The sequence below is a fragment of the Copadichromis virginalis genome, linkage group LG14 (assembly GCF_057382275.1).
Source record: "Copadichromis virginalis isolate Kocher_CV1m ecotype Utaka linkage group LG14, C_Virginalis_male_GT1.1, whole genome shotgun sequence".
Lineage (NCBI taxonomy): Eukaryota > Metazoa > Chordata > Actinopteri > Cichliformes > Cichlidae > Copadichromis > Copadichromis virginalis.
Genome location: NC_140631.1, coordinates 32,500,195 through 32,521,398, shown reverse-complemented (window position 1 = coordinate 32,521,398; position 21,204 = coordinate 32,500,195). Strand labels below are relative to the sequence as shown.

Here is a 21,204-nt window from a genome sequence, read left to right as displayed (position 1 = left end):
AGCGATTGTCACTTTGCTAAACAACACATATTGATAGTGAGCGGCACTCCCAAAGCCAGGTTAACACTGGGGATTAAACGCAGGCACTTAGAGTAGGAGGGCCTGGATTAGGGATGCCATTGTAAATTCCTTTGTAAATGTTTTCAGGGCATAATTTCAGTGTGAGAAGTTCACAGTATTTAAAGAGAAACAACTTATTCTTTGAGGACTGATGGGTGACGGGGGGAGTTGTGGGTGGTCAGTAGCCCTGAATTTGGTGCGGGTGTGACAAAAACGCAGCGGCATCGCTCTCTTCTCTCTGTGAACCAGTGATGAAGAGGGTGGTGAGTTGGACAGGATGGAGAGCCTTGTGAGATGGGTCAGTTAGTAACTACACAGGTGTGGATAGTGGAAGAGGAGGAAGGTGACAGAGATTAATGGTTTCTGGCTTCAATGACCTCTTCACTTCATGTGTGGAAGAATTCCATCCATCCATCCATCCATGATCAGACATCCAATGGACACAAGTCTGTAATGTCCCCCAATCAGCAATATCCGCTGACAGATGATCTGCATAACACTGACCAGAAAATTTTGGGTCTTGGCAACCCCTTCAGATTAAACTTTGGCATGTACCACATACCTAAACATTGCTGAAGACAAGCACACACACCTAACAAAGGTCCCCAATGCCAATGGTTTTCCCCAGCAGGACAATGTGCTGCACCGCACTGCACATGTGGTTAGTAATGGGCTCAAGGAAAACCACAAAGACCCCAAGATGGAAATTGACTAACCCCCATTGATCCTAATCTGACTGGAATCAATGACATTCACCGCCACAATTTGGCTATATTTAAAATCATATCTGCACTGGGACTAGAGAATTAAACAAGTTCAATCACATACAAAAAAATATTCTCTCTCTAATAGAGCGAAGCTGAAAATGAAACTAGCTGTTCTTTGGGGCTAGTGTTAGGATGGTGGACCTTTAAACCTGAACACAACTATTGTTTGTCAAATCTTGTTTCCAAGATTAAGAATTAACTTTCCACCACAAGTGAAACATTACACAAAGAAACATGAAGACTTGTCAACACTGACTGAAACACTTTCTTCACCAAAACTGACCCCTGACTTTACATTTAACAAGTGTGTGTGGAGATGAATGACAATAAATGTTTTTGCAATTTTGCCTCTGTACACCACCACGATGGATTTTAAATCAAATAATAATAATAACGAACAATCACATTGTATTACAACTTACACTATAGGAGGACAGCAATGTCCTTGGTACTAGAAATAAACTGCTGGTTGCCTGATAATTGCATGTAGTATTTTTGCTGTCAGCAACAGAATGTAAGTAGTTGCGGCAATCAACATCCAACAGCCTCAGTCTCTCAGCAACCACTTGCAATTGCAAGGCAGTTGCGCCGGTTGTCTGTTAGGACCTGTTTCCAAACAGCTCCAGTCTGACTCACACTGACTGCAATCACACAGACAGACCGATTGCAAAGGTTGCTGTTTAATTTATAAGCACAGGCATATTTCAATCAATCAGTCAGTCCGAATCGAAGAAGTGAGTGTGAATTCTGTGTCTGTAGCCAGCAGTGGATTTACAAATTTCTGATTCATTGCAAACAGATTGCATGCAATTGACCGCTTAACCTCAACTGACTGCAAGTGGTCGCAGACCTCGTCCCTATTCTTAAAGGAGCTATTTCAAAGGCAATGAATGAGATCACAAGCTCACTGGACCCGTACTTTCAGATCAGAATTAATTGGACAGTTTATTGACATGTAGTTACATAATCAGGTGAACACTGTTAGCACTTTATTTTATGACAGATTAAGAAGAACGAAAAGGTTGATTCTGTTCATCTGGACGTAGCGTTTTCAATGGGAGAAACGTTTCGTCACTCATCCAAGTGACTTCTTCAGTCTCAGCTGACTGCAGGTTTCCCCAACCTTGTAAACAGTACATTTGCACAATAATTGAAACCAGCCCACTGAATGAGCAATGGCCTGTGAGGTCAGTTCCTTGATCATTACTATGCTTTTCAGAGATGGTCTTTCCCTTTTCACGTAAATGGCCTCCTTAACTCCGCGCTCAAACTAGCGATCCTCTCTGTCCTCTGTGTACATCCTCATCATTGAAAGAGGGTCCACTGGCCTGTAGGTGTAAATAGACTGCAGAGTCCTGGTCTGATGAGGTAGCTCTTCTGTGTTGTGCCATCCGCTTCACGAGAGATTGTTTGGTTTCCCTGATGTATAAATCCTGGCAATCCTCCTGGCACTTAACGGCGTACACTATGTTACTCTGATTGTGTCTGGGGACCCGATCCTTGGGGTGGACGACTTTTTGGGCCCAGCCTGTTTTGGGGTTTAAAAGCCACAGAGACTGTGTTTAGAAAAAATGCGTCTCAGCTGTTCCGATATTCCTGACACATAGGTGATCACTATGGATTTTTGCTTAGGCAGCAGTTGTTCTTCTCTCCTGGATCGGCTGGAGGTTTCTTTAGGTGCCTTCCCAGCTTTGACAATGTCCAGCTGGGACAACCACATTTACTCAGGGCCTTCTTGTTGGGGAAACCTGCAGTTAGCTGAGACTGAAGAAGTCACTTGGATGAGTGACGAAGCGTTTCTCCCACTGAGAACACTACGTCCAGATGGACAGAATCAACCTTTTGGGATTTACGTACCTGGATGATTGAGCATGCATCAAGACATTAAGAACTGTTGAACTTGCATTTGTTATCTTTTAACAAGAATTTTCAATATGAGCTCCAAACTTGATGCAAGTGAAATAAGCCATAATTAGACTAAAAAAATGCTAAAGAAACCTTTAAACTTTTGGTGTAGCCAACATACTGCAACATTTTTGTGAAACTACTGAATTAAAGCTGAAAGTCTGCATGCCCATCACATCTCAATCGGACTTAACTGTAAGGTTTGCAAGGCTATTGTACTAGTCTTGTGTCTTACTGACAGGCTTTAATTTGATAAGGGAAACCTCTATGCAAGATAATTAAAGTAAAAGAATTTAAAATCCTTTGCAAAAACAGAATCCCAGGACACAACTGAGTGCAATAATGGTGGTTTTTATTGCAAACAAAGGAACATAATACAATCTATCAAACTTCCATCTCCGATTCATGTGAGACATCAATCATTCAAATGACAATGTACAAAATAATTGGTCACAAACTCTCAAGAACAAATACAAAATGCAGTGAAAACAGGATCGCCGCCTATGTTATCATGAGACAAGCTCCTCAATGCTCGAAAGATAAACTAATACTCAGAAAATTACAGACCTCATACAAAAAATAAGATTCTTCAATAATAATAATAATAATGATAAAAAAAAAGCCAGCATATTTACAGGACAATAATATTTTCTATGAATCTGGCTTGACTAAATTCCCAGTGAAACTTTGCTTATTGCAATTCTCTCAGTAACCAACTTGTTACATGTGTCCTTCTTTTAAAACGTATAAGGCATGACAATCAACCTTTTGTCAACTCTAATGCTTTGATAACAGCAAATCTTAAATATGGAGATGAAATACATATTAAAGAACCAGTCGGTCCTCCTCTTTAATGATATTAATAGTTTTAAGTTCCTAAGCTTGTGCATTGCTCAGCCCATTTAAGGCACCAACTATTCAGTAGGGGAATCCAGAACAAACTGTACACCAACATTTAAACCGAACCGAGAGAACAGCTAATCCTAAACGAAACCTAATCCCAATATGTACACGTATAGAAACATTTGTGATGAGAAATAAAAAGCAAATAGTTTCATTTACATGCAAACAACTACAAAAACAAACAAAAAAAACATTCATCACTCCAGCTCATTTTTGTCTTTCTGAGATGTAGCTGAGACTGAATAAGAAACTGAAGCAGACAGCTATGAATCATCGGCCATAGGAAAAAAAAAAAGAAACAAAACGCACATGCAGACATGGACGTGCTATATATCAGAGAGCCCGGGCACTTCTGTCGCCGAGTGTGATGACGGGGGGAAAAAAATAAAAGTTAATTAAAAAGCCTGAAGTTTGAGGCAAGGACTGCTCCTTGAATGTGGGCTGCAGTGGCAGATGTGTGGCGGGCGGGTGTGTGTGTTTTGGCGATGAGAGTGAGAGCGAGCTGAAGAGATTAAAGTAGTTTATTCTCAGCTTCTAAACCTTCAACCAAAGCTCTGGCATGAGAAATCAAGGGCGGAGAAATATTTTTGGTTTTTTTAAGTGCGTCCAAAATCTATTAAACCTCATAATAATAAATACACCTGACCTCCTGTCCTGATCTGACTTTAATACATATTCATAGACTTTTCTCTAGCTGTAACACAAGCTGACTAAAGTGGTGCGTTTCCAAAAGGGTACGTTTTCCCATTCATGCGAGACTTAGCATAGGTCACTTTGATTCATGTATCATTCCTGAGGAAACAAATGGCTGAGGTCAAATCAAGCAGGAACAGATGAGATCACTGATGATGTCGACTTTTTAGCTTTAACTTAATATTCCTGGGGTTTGTTCCAAGTTTTTTGTTGTTTGTAGGAAAAAAGAAGAAAATATATATATTTCCCTTGGGGAGCCATTGCAGAGACAGCTTTAACCTACATGGTTCTGATTTTTTCATTCATGGATTAAGTTTCCCGTTTCCATGATTGCTGCGTATCCTCGGAGGAGCCAAACCCCAGCATTAGGGCCTGTACAGTAGTGACGTCAACTGCTCGCGACGTTTCCAAGCTACTCAAACAATCACACTTTAAACAAACACATCCAATCTGAAACTGAAGGATCAGTTTATTAGTACTCCTTCTCCATTTGTTGCTTATTTACAATAATGAATCACGACACTAGAGTGTCGAGCGGGAGCAGTGAAACTGTTGGTGGTTTATGGAGCCGCGTAATGTTAGATGATGACAGCCGTTACAGTCACATCTGGTATTTATAACACATTACTTTGAAGTGAAGTTTAAAAAAAAAACCCTATTGGTGTTGGTCTTACCGACAGAAATCCGAGGATAGTGAGGAGGGAAAATGGAAAAGACAGCATCACAGCCTGTTATCATGGCTAAGTGGGGAAGGCCAAGGCCCGGGTGGCTTCTTTTGATGTTTGCTCACAACTGTAATAACAGAGTTGTGCTTTTCACTGCATGAATGTGACTGAATTAACACATTTCTCCACTGAGTAAAATGAGTAAGTTAATATCAAAGCAAATGTTTTAATTCTACTTAGGGTCTGCGCTTTTTCTGGATTAGCCATTCGAAGTAGCTACATTCACTGATTATAGTTTTTAATTAGTCTGCTATTACTGTGCTGCTAACCTAAAGTGTCAAACATTTTCTGCTGTCTCACATTTAAAGAAATCGTCTTCCAAAAAACCATGGCAGATAGCAATGACTGATTTTTTTTTTTCATTCGCAGTTTTATCAGATCAGGTGTTGAGTTGAGCGGTTTACTAGCCCCTTTTGCTTTGTACATAGCTGCTGTGACTTCAAATCCATGGGTGTTTTCAAATCAACCAGGCCTGGCATTTTACAAACAACAACTATATAACAAAATAAAATAATTGGAGGTGAAAGTAAAACTATATCCACAAAGTGTGACTGCGCTCAGGTTTTCCATAGTATAACAAAGTTCCAGGAGATGCTGTGAAATGACAAAAGCCACAGAAGAGCTGTGCACGGGGGCAGCGTCTATGTAAAGTCAGCTTTCTTTCCTTTGGTACAATGCCTGTGTAATTCTCCCTTTTAAACACGACTTTCCCTTTCACTTACAAACATACTTTGGAAAACAAAAAACCCAAAACAAAACCATGCAATATAATTTGCTAGAAATACTGATCGCGGTCATGATAAACAGCTCGCCTGTACGAAAAGGCTGTAAGCAATCATGAGATCATTTTTTTTAATGCCACAGAATTTAATGGGAGCAGAGCTCAGTCAGTCAGGGCAATAAATACTTCACTGACAAGGCTTTGAACACCTGACATGTGACCTGCGACAAAGACAGGTAGCAAACACGAGAACGAAAAACCTCATTCACATCAGATGAAACGTCACTGTACGCTGAAGCCTCTTAAACCTACACAGATAATATCACCGAGGCACTCCAGCATATTTGCAGCTCCTTGAAATGCCACAAAAGTGAAACGCAATCCATGTCCATGTCCTTAAGGTTTAAGTGGTTAAAATCAAGGCAGAGCAGTATTGTTCAAAGAGCTCATTGTGAGACTGAGCTGAGAAATGTTCTTTTATCCTTTAACTGAAATGACACAGCTTTTAATGATATTTAAATCTGTCATTTGTCAAATTATTCTCAGTCAGCTGTCCATTTCTCCCCCTCCATTTGCTTGTTTCTTCAAACATACCACTCCCTGCGTGAAATCACAGATCCGTCCATGTGGGACACGTAGTCGCTGTCTGTACCATTGTCATAGCAGTCCTCCGGGAGATAGGGGGAGCCGTTGTTGACTATGGGGCTGTGCACAGGAGGCCCGCAGGGGTGCATGTTTTGGCTGTTGTAGTGATCTGGGTAGTAGTTTCCCTCCTTGAAACCCCTGTTGGCATCTCCCCTGTCGACCCAGTCGTCCCTGTCTTTGCGCTCAGGTGTGTAGTCGGGGTAAATGATATCCCCACCCAATTTGGGTTTCAGATCCTGGCTACCTTTGCTCGTTTTGTCCCCGTAGACCTCTTGCAGCTCGTGCGGCTGCAGCACGTCCAGCTGAGATTCCTTCTGCATGTCGGAGGGTCCCAAATACTGTTTGGTGTAGTAGTCCCCTCTGAAGGTTCGACGTTGGTGCATATAGCAAGCCCCGCCAAGGATCAGCAAGAGGATCAGGAAGAGAACTCCTCCCACTGCCCCACCAACTATAGTACCCAGGCTGCTGTCGTGTAAGGACGCCAAGGTGGGGGAGGTGAACGGGGATCTCCGCCGGTCCACAGCAGTGCCGGTTCCAGGGGTGTCGTGGAGGACAGAGGCAGTGGTGCTGGCGGCTGCGGTGGTGGGGGGAGGATCTGCAGAGCAAATGTGATGAAATGATTTAAACCAGAGAGGAAAGACAGCAGATGGAGAGACAAATCATAAAACTGAAAGGAAGAAAGACTACACTTTATGTTCTGTAACAAAGCAAGTGCGAATGGTTTTTAGATCAATTTATACCAACACTGCACAGACACATGCCTCTCTTGAGAGAGAGAGAGAGAGAGAGAGAGAGAGCCTGCTGAAAGCTGTGCTGTAGAGCAAAACGGGGGGAAATAAGCAGGGCAGAAAGAGGTTAAGTGTTAAATGTCAATGTGTGCGTGAACATGACAGTGAGACGGAGAGGGATCGGAGCACGTGCACTCCTACGCATCAGAGAAAGTGTGATTAGCTCTCCCCTCTTTTTTCCCCTCTAAACTCTGCTGTGGGGAAGTCATGTGAGAAGCTGAAACACTGATCGATGTGCGGTTCCTGCATCTGATTTGCTCTCTGCTACAGCTGCAGAGGAAAGGGCTGCCTGGAGCTCAAGGTCAGGATAAGTGCTTCCATGATGACCTCCAGCTTCTGAAACGAAGAGCAGTCTGACACTCCTTGTCGATCAGTGCGCAGGCAGATCAAAGGCCCGACTACAAAGCAATATGACTCGCACTAATAAAAGGTCTGCATCACCAGGAGGTTCTTAAGTACTAGTTATCAAAATCTGAATCCCCATAGAGCTATAATGATTTCCATGATTTGGTAACTGAGTAAGAATCTAATTACCTACAATTACACACAGTGTGTGAGCCTGAAGGATCAGGAGTAAAGCAAAAGCAGGAGAGAGGAAAAGGAAGACAGATCAAGGTTGGAGAACCGATATACTGGCAATCACTTCCTTCATCAGTCACCATCAATCCCACCCTGCAGCGGCACATTTTAACCCCACGCAGATTACAAGCGTCTGCAACTATGTAGCTGATCATTTGAGAGACGAGCGGCCAAAAACCACAAGGCTGCGTACGCAACTGGGAATGTGAAACAGCTACACCAAACAGCTCCGGGGAGGGTGAGGGTGTGGGGAGGAAATATCACTGAGCTCAACCCAACTATCTCTACAGGACAGAGAGGCAAGGGGCCGCATGTCCAAGTTGTAATATCTGACAAGAGAAGCAAGATAATTGCTCAGCGCAAGTCCATCTCGGACAGGATGTCAGCTGTGCTTTTGTTTGGAGCGGGACTCCAAACCAGGACTGTACGCAGATGGAGCTTGACAGACTTTTTTGGGACATCTCCAGCTCACTCCTTTCGACAATGGGAAACCAAAAAGACTGCGTGTGTTAGAGGAATACGTGGCCAAAAGCAGCAGTAGCTTTGTTTGGAATAGGATTAAAAGAAGGAGAGGAGAAATGAAAATAAAATGATGTAGAGTTCTCAGGATCCGCACCCTGATGGCAGACGGGGGCAGTTCAGTGAGCTGCATGTTTTATGACAAGAATTGTATCAATGGATCTACAACATTCAACAAATCCAACTGCAGGGAAACCCCAGTATACAATTAAGAGGTTTTCTCTACTTGATAGTCTCATTTCTGAAGTGCTCAATTAAACTAATTCGATCATAATTTGTGCAACTGCAGCTGTAAAAAAAACAACAACTCCTCAATAACATATTTCATGGTGTACAAAAACAAACTTGTGTGTACTGCAAATCTGCAAGCACAATTCACCAGGTCCTGCTGTGAAACTTGACCTCAAACAAAACACAGAGAAAGGCTACATGAGTGCGTACTCTGCTGAGCAAGCAGGGGTAAACACCCGCTTCCTTATCTGAAACATCTAATGTTGCCAAAGCCACAACACTGGAAACGTTTGGTACTGATACTCTATCTGCACCCCGTGCTCCTCTGTTGCCAGGAATGTGTGGAAGCGGATCAGGGCAGGGGCATTTATACGTATATAAAGACCTAGCTCTGCTAAAAGTGTTGATATGGGCCCTGATTTAAAAAAGAATTTAATCCTACATGAGAAAAGCATGAAAAATGCAAAAAGGCAGTTATTCATTTTAGTTTCAGAGTGAGTAAGCTCTCAAGATTTCCTGAGATGACATCAGGATTTTCACTCTAATCTGATTGCAGGGGCTAAGCTGACCCCTCTTGGTTTTAATACAATGGCTGTTTTGATTTATTTTTAGGGACCTTCCTGGCAACTAATTTACTAGTTGTCTAAATTAGTCAAACAACTTTTCTTGTGAAAACCCTGGAGATGGTTAAACAACAAAACCAAAAAAAGAAAAAAAAAACAACAACAACAAGAGAGCTGTTAAATAGCTAGAGAGAGAGAAAAGGGAGAAAAAATACCTTGTACCCAAATGTTCACAACCTGACTGCTGGTACCGATGTCATTCGTCACTTCGCAGTGATAGACTCCAGAATCATTGCGCTCCAATGGCCGAGTGAAAGCAAGGCTATTGTTTGAGATCTCAACACCCTCAGGCATCAAGCCATCCAACCTGTACACAAATTAAACATGACAGACAGACATTTCAGCGTGCTGTACAACAGAGAAAAAAGCCTGCAGGACTGGAAAAAAAACATCACTACTTCATATTTAAGATAAATCATTTTCGATGTACAACTGAAAAAGGCTATTCAAGACTTGCGATGACATCACTGCGATGTTGGTCCAGTTTTCCTGGTGCAACTATTATAAGATCACATGATAATCTGAGCTGCCTGCTCTGCCATCAGTTGAGAGGAAAAAGCTTTCTGCATGAACACAAGGTCTGGCCCAAAAGAGGTTGGCTGTCTAGACTTTACTGAGGCTGTCAGCCCAAATGAGAGCATAGTCCTTGTTTTCAAAGCAAGATGATGACAAAGAGATGCCAATAGGCCAGCGCTGCTCTGATGCATGAACTGTTTGGAATCTTTTTATTTATAGCAGGGAGTCTTCCCGATGGGCGCAGCAGTGCATTCGACAGCTCCAGTGTCCAGGCCCGAAAGTTATGCTGGAGGTAATTTATAGACTGAGGCTTCTTCACTTCATTGCTTCACTGAGGTTTGTTTAAACCCATCTTAGATATATGCAAATGAACCAAACAACAGCTGATCAGTCCCGTCGTAATTATTGGACGAGCTACTGATCAACTAAGCTAACACACAAGTTTCAGGGTACTTCCGTGTGAGTGAGATTTTACTTGATGACCCATAGAGAGTATTTACCCCTGGCTTCTATTATTTACATTCTTCAGTAGTGCAGATCATGAATATAAACTCCCGACTGCTTTAAGACAACAAAAGATTTTTCTCGGGTTTATGAGTTGACAAGTGCGTCGCTTTTACAGCACTCAAACTCTACTCAGCGCTGCAAAGGTTACAACAGCTGAGTCTAAGCAGTACCTGGCCTTGAATTCCTTAAGTCCAAATTTAGATCTATAGCTGGTGGTGCTGTGCAAACAAGATAACTCAGATGAAATGATTAATGCATTCTGTTTTGCAATAATGCTCTTGGATTGCCTTCAGCACTTTCCTTTCCAAATTAATCCCCTGCCTGGGTACTGCAGATTTAGTTTATTCCACATTTAGTCAGTTTATCCATTTGAATTACAACTGAAAGAACTTGTAAGCTTTTCACAGTTTGCAAGTAACTGTGTTAATTATTGAGCTATTTGACTGACCAGTATAATAATGTGTGTGAGAGATATAATGCATTTTTTGTATTTCACATATCAGAGACTGTTGAGGCATACTGACCTGGTCCATGTGAACTGACGCGCAGCTGGGTTGGCCTTGGCTTCACAGTTTAATTTCACATTTGCTTGGCCAGCGTACCAATTTTTGCTAATTCCCATGATGGATACCGCTGGTGCAACTGTAAAACAAAATACAATAAAAAATCTTTAAAAATCACAATTTTACTGTACTTTTTTTAACCTCCTCCTGCAGTCGGGTTGGTCACACTGACCATCATTTATTCTCTTTTTTTCTTTTTCAAGTTAAAAGACTTGGACTTCACAATCAGTCATTGTGATCCCTGCAGCTTGATGACAAATGAGCTTTTCCGGAGGAAACAAAGCACGTATTATAAAGCACAGCAGCACATGACGACAAAGAAAAGGCTTTGCAGGACTGTAACAGGGCACAGGATCTGTTGGTGAAAGCGAGCCAAGCGAACAAACAAATGATCCTGGGTTGGTGGAAAGTTCGAAAATGACAGACTCAGACAGCAGATGAACTGCAGCTAATAATACACTCTACTGCGTCGCCACGACAAAGGGGAAAAAAAAAAAAATCAAGAAAGACGGGAGGATGCCTAAATGAAGCCCAGCACATGCCACTGTAATAAAACATGGCAAACACTGTCTTAGATATCCAATTTTTCATTTTGATTTCTCTGGAGGATAAATGAGGAACTCATTATTTCGCACAAGAAGATGTCTTGGCCCACAATGTCCGCTGACCCTTTTCACACGGTTCAACGTTGAAATTGTGCTTCTTTTGCACTTAGAATCCCTTGCCTCTGCACTTGGTGTGATTTATTGAGCTGGGAAGCTCCTTTCTTCCCATATTAACCTTGATTTTTCTGCGTCTCCATCCGCTGCCCCCAGCAGCCCGAGTCTGCTACTTGAATTCCTGCTGAGGTCTGATCAATATTTCATAAAACACCTTCATTAGCCTGCACTCACACAGTCCAAACACAGAGTAACGTTACTGCTCGCCAAGGAAGTATGCATCAATGATTAGAACATTAAGACGACTCCTAAATTGCTCTTTTATAGGCGAGGAAGAAACATTTACTGAGCATGCTCATTGCAAATCAAGGCAGCAGCACGGGTTAATATTGATAAAATACACTGGTTGTTTTAGGGCTAAAAATATAGTGTTATAATAATGATGATTATTTTGTTCTATATTGTAAAAGCATTTCAGTGCAGTGGCTGCAGGATTATATTTGACACTTTTACCTCTACATACATTTTCAGCTGTGTTTGAGACTTTTGTTTTGTTTTAAAGACAGCTGATTTTTTAAAGTGATGATTAATAATTTTATTTATCTGTATTAGCAGCCTCAGTGTTGACATTAAAAACAAGGATGCAAAGATTTGATATGTGCATGCCAGATCAAAGTGGTAGATGTATCTCAGTATCAGCAACTAGTGTGAGAGATAACATAGCACGAAGGAAGCTATCAGCACTTTGGAGGGATTTCACACAGCTATACCAGCAGCTTTTCTTTATGTGTTGGGAGAATTTTTTTTTACTTAACTGAAATCTATGGTCATGTGAGTTGACACAACAGTGTTTTAGCGCCTCTTCCTCTTCCTTTAAACGTATTATGTTGAGTGATAGAGAAATTACACAAGGAGGACATTGACTGAGTGTAATGCTTGTTCAGTAGATTTTATCGCTTTTATGGTAACATAATGTGTTGTACACAACTTTACTAATATTATTTCACTTCAGCTGACTCTTGGAAGCTCATGACATGTGTATGGTTTTGTGGCTGTAAATGACAGCAGCCTAAACATTCTCTCAGAGCTAAGACAAGACTATGATAATGTGCTTTAAATTTACCTTGAGCCTGTTTTTATCTTTTATTTTACTAATTAATACAGAATCAGTACATTTTATTAACTGCTACATTTTATTTAAACAAAGTTAGAAAACCAATGTTAATTTAAGCCTGCAAGGATGATTCCTTGGCTCTTCCTCAGCAGGAATACAGCCAATTAATTCAACACTGGTATTACAGCCACACTGTGTATCTGCAGTTAGCCAAAACTAAGGTATCTATATTGGAAGGTCTTATGTTTCATTACTTACACTGGACATTTAGCATGTAGGGTATACGAAACTCTGTCTGCAGGGCTGGGTGTCTCACCACACAGGTGAGTGTCTTCCCCTGGGCGGAGCTCCGTGGCTGCCACATGTAGCGCACATGTACGGTGGTGATGCCGTTTGCCTCATTCTGACTCTGCTTCTCAGATCGCCCGTACAGCTCCGTCTCCCAGAAAACCTCGGCTTCAGGAAGACCACGCTCTGCAATGCAGGTGGCCACCAGTGACTCATTGCCACCGTCCAGCAGAGCTGTGGGGCCTGCGGACACGTACACTTTTGGCTCCACTGTGTAAAGGGAGAGTGAAGAGAAGGAGGAGGGGGAAGAAATGACAGAACGGGGGAAAGATTACAAAATGAATATCGATCCCGTTGTGAACGAATATGAATAAATAATGCCCGGAGGCTTCAGTGTACTTAACTGCCAAAAGAGCACAGATTGACTTCTTCCATTTCACCTATATGCTTTAAAAATTAATGAACCACGCCATTCAATTATATGTACACATTTCTGTGGAGACTTCTTTATTGCTGTGTGTCAAAAATAAAGTATGTCTGAGTGAAGGTAATACAAAGCAGTAACCTCCATTAGTCCTGTTCTGTGAAAAGTGCATCAATACCTGAAGCAGGCATGGGACTTTGAAGAAAAACACTGTGCAGCCAACACTGTGCTGTGTTTATATTTGACTTTGTTGTACTGGAAGACGAGGAGCTGAGTTACCGTACTCTTCTCAGCACTTTAGAGGTGAAGTAATGATACACCAGCTTCCTGAGAACGACTCAATGTTTAAACGCAACAAGGATTTTCTCAACAGAGAAACAAAACAGATCCATGTGAAGGGGACATGACTAGAATTCAACTCTCTACCTGTTGTGTAAAGCAGTAAAAACTGTTTGTCTTATTCTAATCTATCACAAAATAAACATATCACAAACCATTGCCTTATTCTTTGTCCCGCAGTGCACAATCTGAACCGTCTCCCCCCTAGCTGCCTCTTTTAAATGAAGACTAACAGCTGTTCCACTTACTACAGTGGTGACAGTTTTAAAGGTGGTGCACGGGGGCAAGCGCTGCAAGGCGAGACCATCATCTTTAAGACACCTCAGACAGGCAGGAGTTCCAACAACAAATTCAAATAACTACCGGCACCGCCTTTTTCCAAAAATAACCTGGCGTCTCCTGTCCCGGGGTGGGGACGCTGCTCTTAGTCCTCTACCTCACATTATTCACTCCCTCCTCCCTGCCCCTCCTTGCAGGCCTCTGACTATAAACAGTAGCAGCTCTGTGTTCGGACGCGAGCTGGCTGAAGCATCAGAATACCTAAATCAGTCAGGGGTGTTAATTTGAAGTTGCTGTCAAAAAGGGAGGGGGACGCTTTGGATGAGTTGAAATCTGTTGGGGGAAAGGGTAACGATTTCCCTTCAGCAATCTGGCTGCTCTGGCCCTTTCCTGTCCACAAATGCAGACTAAACGCTGAGTGGAAAGCTCTATAAAGAAAAGGTTTAAAAGCATGGTCAATGGCCATGCACTTAAACACTGGAACATTTTTACGGTAAAATCTAGCATAAAAAAATAATAATTAGAAATATTAACTGTTTGAAGCAGTAGTTCGGGTATGGCAACAGACTGGAAAAAGCCATCTCTTTGCTGGGCTCTTTTCTCAAGAACAGAGTTGCAATTTGGGCCATATGAACAGTCAGAGGAGCTTAAACCTCTAAAGAGTTATCAGCAGGACCATTTATTAGTACACACTTACATCTTGCCAGTAATTTAGTGTGTTTTGTTTAAAAGACAGCCAATTATTTTTTCAGTAGTTTTCCTTTTGCCCTGCAAGTATCTGAAAACAATGGGTCATGTGTCAAAATTTCCTCCTTTGGTTCTTTCCGATTGTTTAATGTCGAGGACTTTTGGCTCACATAGCAAAGAACATTTCCTGTTGAACTGTTCCTTAAAAGCTTTGGCCCTTTTTATGAGTTGCTGTTGACACAAAGATAAAATGAAAGAACGTGAGAAAGCTAATACAATTATTGAGATTGTGCCTCACAGTACTGATACTATTCATAGCAAGTTTTGCATCACGATTGTGTGAGGTTTGAAATTAACCTGACGTCTCTTGCACCTGTTGATCATTATGAAGTTTGTCGTGACTTTGGTGCATTATTCATGGGCTTGAAAGTATCATTGATTTACTTTAGTCCACTTGAAAGGAACGAAAACGCAGTCATCTGTCTTCGCATAAACCTCAGAGTATAAACAGGAATCAAAACTGGGAATCTTAAGTTAACTTACAAACTGAAGCTGAAACTAAAACAACTTTGATTTACACTGGAAAACCAATATTATGTACACAATCGTATGCTGGATTAACCATGACGTTTTCTCCAGAAACCTTTGTTTTATTCAGAAATTCTTGTTTGCTGTGGTTGTTGTTCACATTGGACTTGTGACAGTGGGGCTGCATGATCAAAAGAGTGGCGGAGGAAACTGTAAAAGTCACCTCTAAACAAAGCAGAGATGAGGAAGGCACTCCTCTCTGAACCTGCTGACATTTGGTGTTGTAATTGTGATGTGCCTTCTCACAGAGAAATACCCTGTGAGATAATCTACATTCCACTTGACATGTATCATACTGCAAAGAATATACACCACACCCTAATTACATCTGAAATGTAAAGTAGGACTAAGGATGTGCTTTTGTGTTTGAGTGTGGATATATGCATCCATATAAGACCCACCCACCCCCCCAAAAAACAAAAACAAAATATGCAAGAAGGTGTTCAGAGAAGACAGAAAGCTGTAACTGAACCCTGTGAGGTTCTAGACACCGTGGCTGTCACAGCAGCACTTAATGTACCGCTCATTAGACATCAGAGTCTCCTTCAGTCTCTGGAGGATGATGAGAACCTGCTGCTGCCTACACTGCAATCTCCTCCTCTCAGCAACGGCACCAATTTAGGGCTTGAAACATACGCTGACCACAGGGAAAGTTCAGTGTTTCTGCTCCTCTGGAAAGTGAGGCTACAGTGAGAAACTTCTATGTAAAGGAACGTATGCTGCTTTCAATGTATGCTTTGTGTTTGGATAAAATAAGAACATACTAATGGGAAAACCCATTAAAATATAATACGGCTTTGTTTTGTTTATTTTATTTGGAAGCTCAGAAGGGATCCACAGGTAGTTTTCATTTTTAGTTTAGTGACCTGGCAAATAACCTTGCTTTGATTATCACTTAAGGACATAATGGACAAATGGTTAAAGGAGAGAAAACTATCAACAATCGTCACAGCCTTGAGGGAAAGAGGTGCAGACTGTAGTTGTAATCCAGCTTAGCAAAACGCAACTAAATGTCATGAGAGTCACCCTGTGTCACACCCTACAATTAAACTGTTGTTGCAAGCAACTAAGTTGCATTGAGCTGGGACACTCTGAACTTGCTGCATTATATTTATGTGCTTGCTGAATGAGAAGGTTTCCGTTTTGTGTCTTGCATGTAGGGCCTAAGTGACTTTACAGAGGATGCCATGGAAACTCTGTGAAACATTTGGATATAATGTTGTGAATATAAAAACAGTTACATTGGCTTTTCTTTTAAAGTAACAGTGGGGGAGGGAGATAGGTGGGACCACACCAAAGCAGCCTTTATGCAGCTTCAGATTCCTGCAGGGATTTAAATGTACATGGCATGTGTCCAGGCTGTAATTTAAACGTTAGGTTGCTTCAGGGAGCCGCTGTTTCCTCCAGGGCAGACACTGAGTGCTCACCTAGGCTTTGCTAAATCACAACAAACAATGACCTTCATTAAAAAGTGAGATTTAAGGACAATATGAAGAACCACTCAGTGAGGAAGTGAAGTGAGGAAGCAGTACTTTACCTAAAACATTAACATGGGTGGATGCTTGTGTATTGCCCAAAGGAAATGTAGCCACTTTGCAGGTGTAGGACCCGATATCCGTAAAGTCAACTCCTTCAAGGGTAATGGTGGCATCTCGTATTGAAGGGGAAACAAATGAGATACGTTTTTCATATTGTGAAGAATATGAGGTTCCAAACTCGGGATTAAATACCGCCAGGGTAATAGTGCCTGAAGGAAGACGACGCTCCCAGGAGCTCTGCGTGAAGCTGAGGCTGGGACCCACTTCTATTCGGCAGCCCAGTGTGATGTTCTTTCCCAGCACTGCATTCACTTTTTCAGGAACAACTACCTGGTTACTGCTCACACCTGCTGAGAGAAAAAACAGAGTTGGGATTCAGAAATACAAAAGACAGAGTTTCAGCTTATAATTAAAATGGGAAAAATGAATTTCTCATGACAATGTCACTTCATTGGATTAAGAGATTTTTTTTTAATTCTCTGGTGTGTAGCAGTGGAAGAAAATTGTCTGGGAAGTCACATAGATTCAATTTGCGTCTCCTCATCCAGTTTTTCAGTTGTAACAACACTGATATAGATGTACTATCACCACCAGACGATATTAAATTTGAAAAACAGTAGCTGAGATGAGCTAATTCAGGAAGATTTTTTTCTGGAGGATTGTGTCAACTCTCGGAAACAGAACATCAGCATATACTCACAAGGCATGTGGTATCTAACTGCACTACAACACATTTTTTCCCCCACTTATGTGAGATGTTGGACCAATTTTCTAATGTTAGCAGTGTGCACCAAACATAATGGAGCACTATATCAGAACATTCTGAGTAGTTTTCCCAAGGTTACACTAACAGCCATTTGTTTCATTCATGTTTCTTCCTGTGGTTGAAAAGCAGAACAAATATCTTCTGGGTTCTGGGTTGCTCTTAACAAGCAACACACTCTCACCACAGGACACTCAGCCTGTCCCTTTTGCTAATTATCAGAGTACCTTTTAAACAAGCAAGAAAACAATTTACTGGAAGGAGATGAAACAAAGCAAGCCAGAGGATGGCTTCATTGCCTATTTTTATGAGGCCCTTAATTTGAATTAAGGCCCACCACAGTTTTTTTTTTTAAATGCAACCCGTAAACTTGGCTTTGAACATTAATGACCATCTGAATACTGTAGACAGAAAAACGAATACAGTACCACAGCAAAAAGTTACAGTTTGGTGAAATGAATGGTTGTGTCTTCACATTTGTATCATATCTGTATGTGTCAAAAGATTTATCTTGAAAAAAAGATAGATTTGACAACCTTTTAACACATATGAGGACCAATATCTATTAAAAGAGGCGTATGCTAGGATTAGCCTAGTTGTACATCACAAACCAACCATAAGTGTGTGACCACTGCCTTATGCTGATGACACCATTGTGTTTCTTACAAAATAATAGACACAAACTTTACAACAAAAAACTAACAATATACTATTTATAAGCTACATAAAAATAACCTAAACAAATAAGTTTTACAGAAGGAGCTTTCTCTGCATTTGTCTGTAATTGGTGTTACTAATAGTATGTAGTTACTGCATCTGCAAGAGTGATAGAGTTCACCAGGCTCTAGTTAACGGTAATTTCAGAAATTGGTGGGCACGAGGCTCGTTGTGTGTCACAATGAGCCTCGTGCCCACCAACATTTTCTGTCATTTTCTGTAAACACGCCTTAATCAGAAAATGACATAATCAGCACTACTTAACACTCAGCTAAGTTTCATTTGCAGCTCAGCAGGCAAATGATAGGAGTCAAAAGTTTGGCACATTGTATACAAGCGTTTTACTGATGGGTGCCCCACACATTGTGCATTGTGCATGGATGGATAATGATAATACAATGGGTGCATGCAAGAATACTATGCTGCCCCAAAGAAGAACATCAGCCTATGGAGTACAGAGTACATGTGCCAACCCTACTGTGTACAGAACTAAGAACCAAAACAAAGAAATCCTCTTTCTCCTTTTTGAATTGATCAAACCATGACACCAACAATCAGAACTGGATATTTTTATTGCCAAAGATTCTCATCCCTATCACTTTACAGATCACTGCTGACAGGCATGCGGCTGTGTTTAAACAAAACAAACAAAAACATCTAGTTTGGTGGGAATGAATGCTGTATCTTGGAAAGGTAACCTGAAATAAGTCTTAAATTGCAGGTTTCTGGCTAGTGCTCTAAATGGAAAAAAATCCTTCCTGGTTTTTTTTTTTTTCTAGAACAATCTCACCAATGAGTGATTGATTGACGCACGTTTACTCATTTTTCAGAGTCGTACAAAGACTTACAGCCCTGCTTCAGGTTGAAAAGCAGAATACATCCACCTTAAACTTTGTGAAAAAGTTGCATACATCAAACATAAAAAGGTGATTTTATTCAAAATAATCAAACAGTATTTCTTGGGTTTCTTGACATGCTTGCAGAGTAAGTTATATTTGGGAGCCATAAAGTTCCACTTTGTCCGTTGTCTCGGATGTGTATGGAGTAAAGCTTATAAAAGTGGTCCACTGGCTGGTATTTTGAGTTGCTGGCATGAATGTGAGCGGTAAGCCACAGCAATGCTATCTTGGTTTCTGAGGAATACAGCCAATGAGGCTGAGGCTCCCCGTGCTCCATTACGTCCCCTGTAATTTCAGTGACTACACACATACACACACGGACAAACAGACACTGAGTTTCTCTCTTCCAAAATAAGAAATAAGTGTGTGAACATGTGTGCGAGTCGGGCATATACTTTGAATGGCTGCTCAGTCTTAAATGTATGTTGCATTGTGTTGTGAAGGTTCGTGCTGTACTGTCACATTTGGGCTTTCCTGAGTTTTTTTCTTCTTCCTCACACACATTTTCAAACCTTTCTGTGTGTGCAGACTGACCCAATACAGCTCTGCACTGCATCTAAACTTTTAACCTGAATTGTTTAGTCCAGGTGGCCTTATTTGCCATCTGCCTGAAAATGACATTTGGAAAAGTCACTCTGGGTCATTACTTCATTTCCCCACAAAAAAATTTCCCCTATAATGTGCTTTGCAGTGCATTTGTTGCCCTGTGTTTGCATTATTTCTATAGGAGTCCTCTGGATGCACTGGTGTGGGGGAGAATCAGGGTCAGAGCCACATTCTCCACTCCACAGTCATCTGAGCCATCACAACAGCTGTTTTCTTTTTTGTCACCTTACTAGTGCAACTCATTTGTTTGGCTTGACGAAAGAAAAAAAGACAAATGCTTGACAGAGAGATCAAGACCTACAACGTATCTATGACAGAAACAAGAATGTAGATGGCAGGCTGATAAAACCCCCTCCTGCAGCACACTTACATACTTGGCATGCGTGACATTGTACTGATGTATGCAGACACGTGTCTCTAACCCAACTTCTCTTCAACATGCTCCACATTCTGCTGCTACCTGACACGACACCCCAACTGCTACTGTAGGTAGTTTATCTGACTCGTGTCAGTTTTCAGGCCAGTCAAAGCACACAAAGAAACTAAACTCCATCTATGCCATGCTCTGTTTGTTTTGCAGTAGGCATTTGAAAATAAGAGGGAACGGGGTGGTGGTGGCAGTGCGTGTGTGGGGGAGGTGTTTAAAGAGGACTCCACCCTTACCATTAGGGGAGTAGAGACAGATGGCCTCTGCATGGGATACCTACAGCCAGGAGGAGAGTGGGGAAACTTGGCACTGCTAGCTGCAACCATGAAAAACACAACCAATGCTCACAAACTAGAGCGCTGTGATAAATTGTCTAAAATACGGCAGGCAACTAAATGTAAGCAATGTGTTAAAAAACAGTGTTATACAGTTTAAATCAAGAAAATAGAACGCAGAGCTGAGGCACAGCTCGGATGTGTCACTAAGTTTATTATTGGTTATCCATCTAAAAAGTACGGCTTATGAAATAAACATACAAACAAAACTTATCATGCCGTCCAACTTTATATGTTGTCACTGTTTTTGACGCTTTATAATCCAGTTGGTTCAGTTTAAATGTGACACCTTAGCCTGCAGATCACGAAGACCTGCAAAACCTAACTTGGCCAAAGAGAAACAGGCTGCACTTTTGCCCCCTTTTCTCTTCAGAAACCCGAGGAAAGAATGAACTCATGGGAAGAGTACGCTTGCTCTTTGAAGAAATGCCTCATATTTGTTTCTTTCCCTGCTGACATCACTAATTGCGACAAGCTGCTCGGAAGACGCGATGGTAAATCAAAACCTTCCTTTTTGCCTGGCAACACTCAAACAGTCCAAGTCGGCCACTAGACGAGCCAAAATCTCCACCTATCAGAGACCCGACCCAGCTTCAGCCTTGACCTCCCCTGAGGAAGCAGTCTCGTGGCTTGAGATCCTCCCAATGAACCCTGCAGTCCGTTTCAGAGCAGTGTGAAACAAGAGGGATCCACAGCCAGCAACATTCATGAGCAGCAACAAAACAGACAATATGTCAGGTTCATGTAGACAAACTCCATGCATAGATTATCGTGTCAAACAGCACTCATGAGGAAC

At 41.5% G+C, this 21,204-nt stretch overlaps 1 protein-coding gene across 2 annotated transcripts in view; it reads right to left on the bottom strand.

Moving 5' to 3' along the window:
- Window positions 1-3,063: 3,063 nt before the first annotated feature.
- Window positions 3,064-21,204, bottom strand: part of nectin3a (nectin cell adhesion molecule 3a) — a 36,091-nt gene continuing 17,950 nt past the window's right edge. Inside the window, exons 2-6 of one of the 2 annotated variants that reach the window (XM_085430515.1) lie at window positions 16,661-17,011; window positions 12,777-13,076; window positions 10,707-10,824; window positions 9,315-9,466; window positions 3,064-7,014 (exon numbers count right to left, since the gene is read on the bottom strand). In XM_085430515.1, the coding sequence (XP_085286641.1) occupies window positions 6,359-7,014; window positions 9,315-9,466; window positions 10,707-10,824; window positions 12,777-13,076; window positions 16,661-17,011 (1,577 nt within the window). In that variant the 3' untranslated portion in view covers window positions 3,064-6,358. The remainder of the gene's footprint in view (window positions 7,015-9,314; window positions 9,467-10,706; window positions 10,825-12,776; window positions 13,077-16,660; window positions 17,012-21,204) is intronic. The other variant, XM_085430517.1, reaches the window with a different exon arrangement.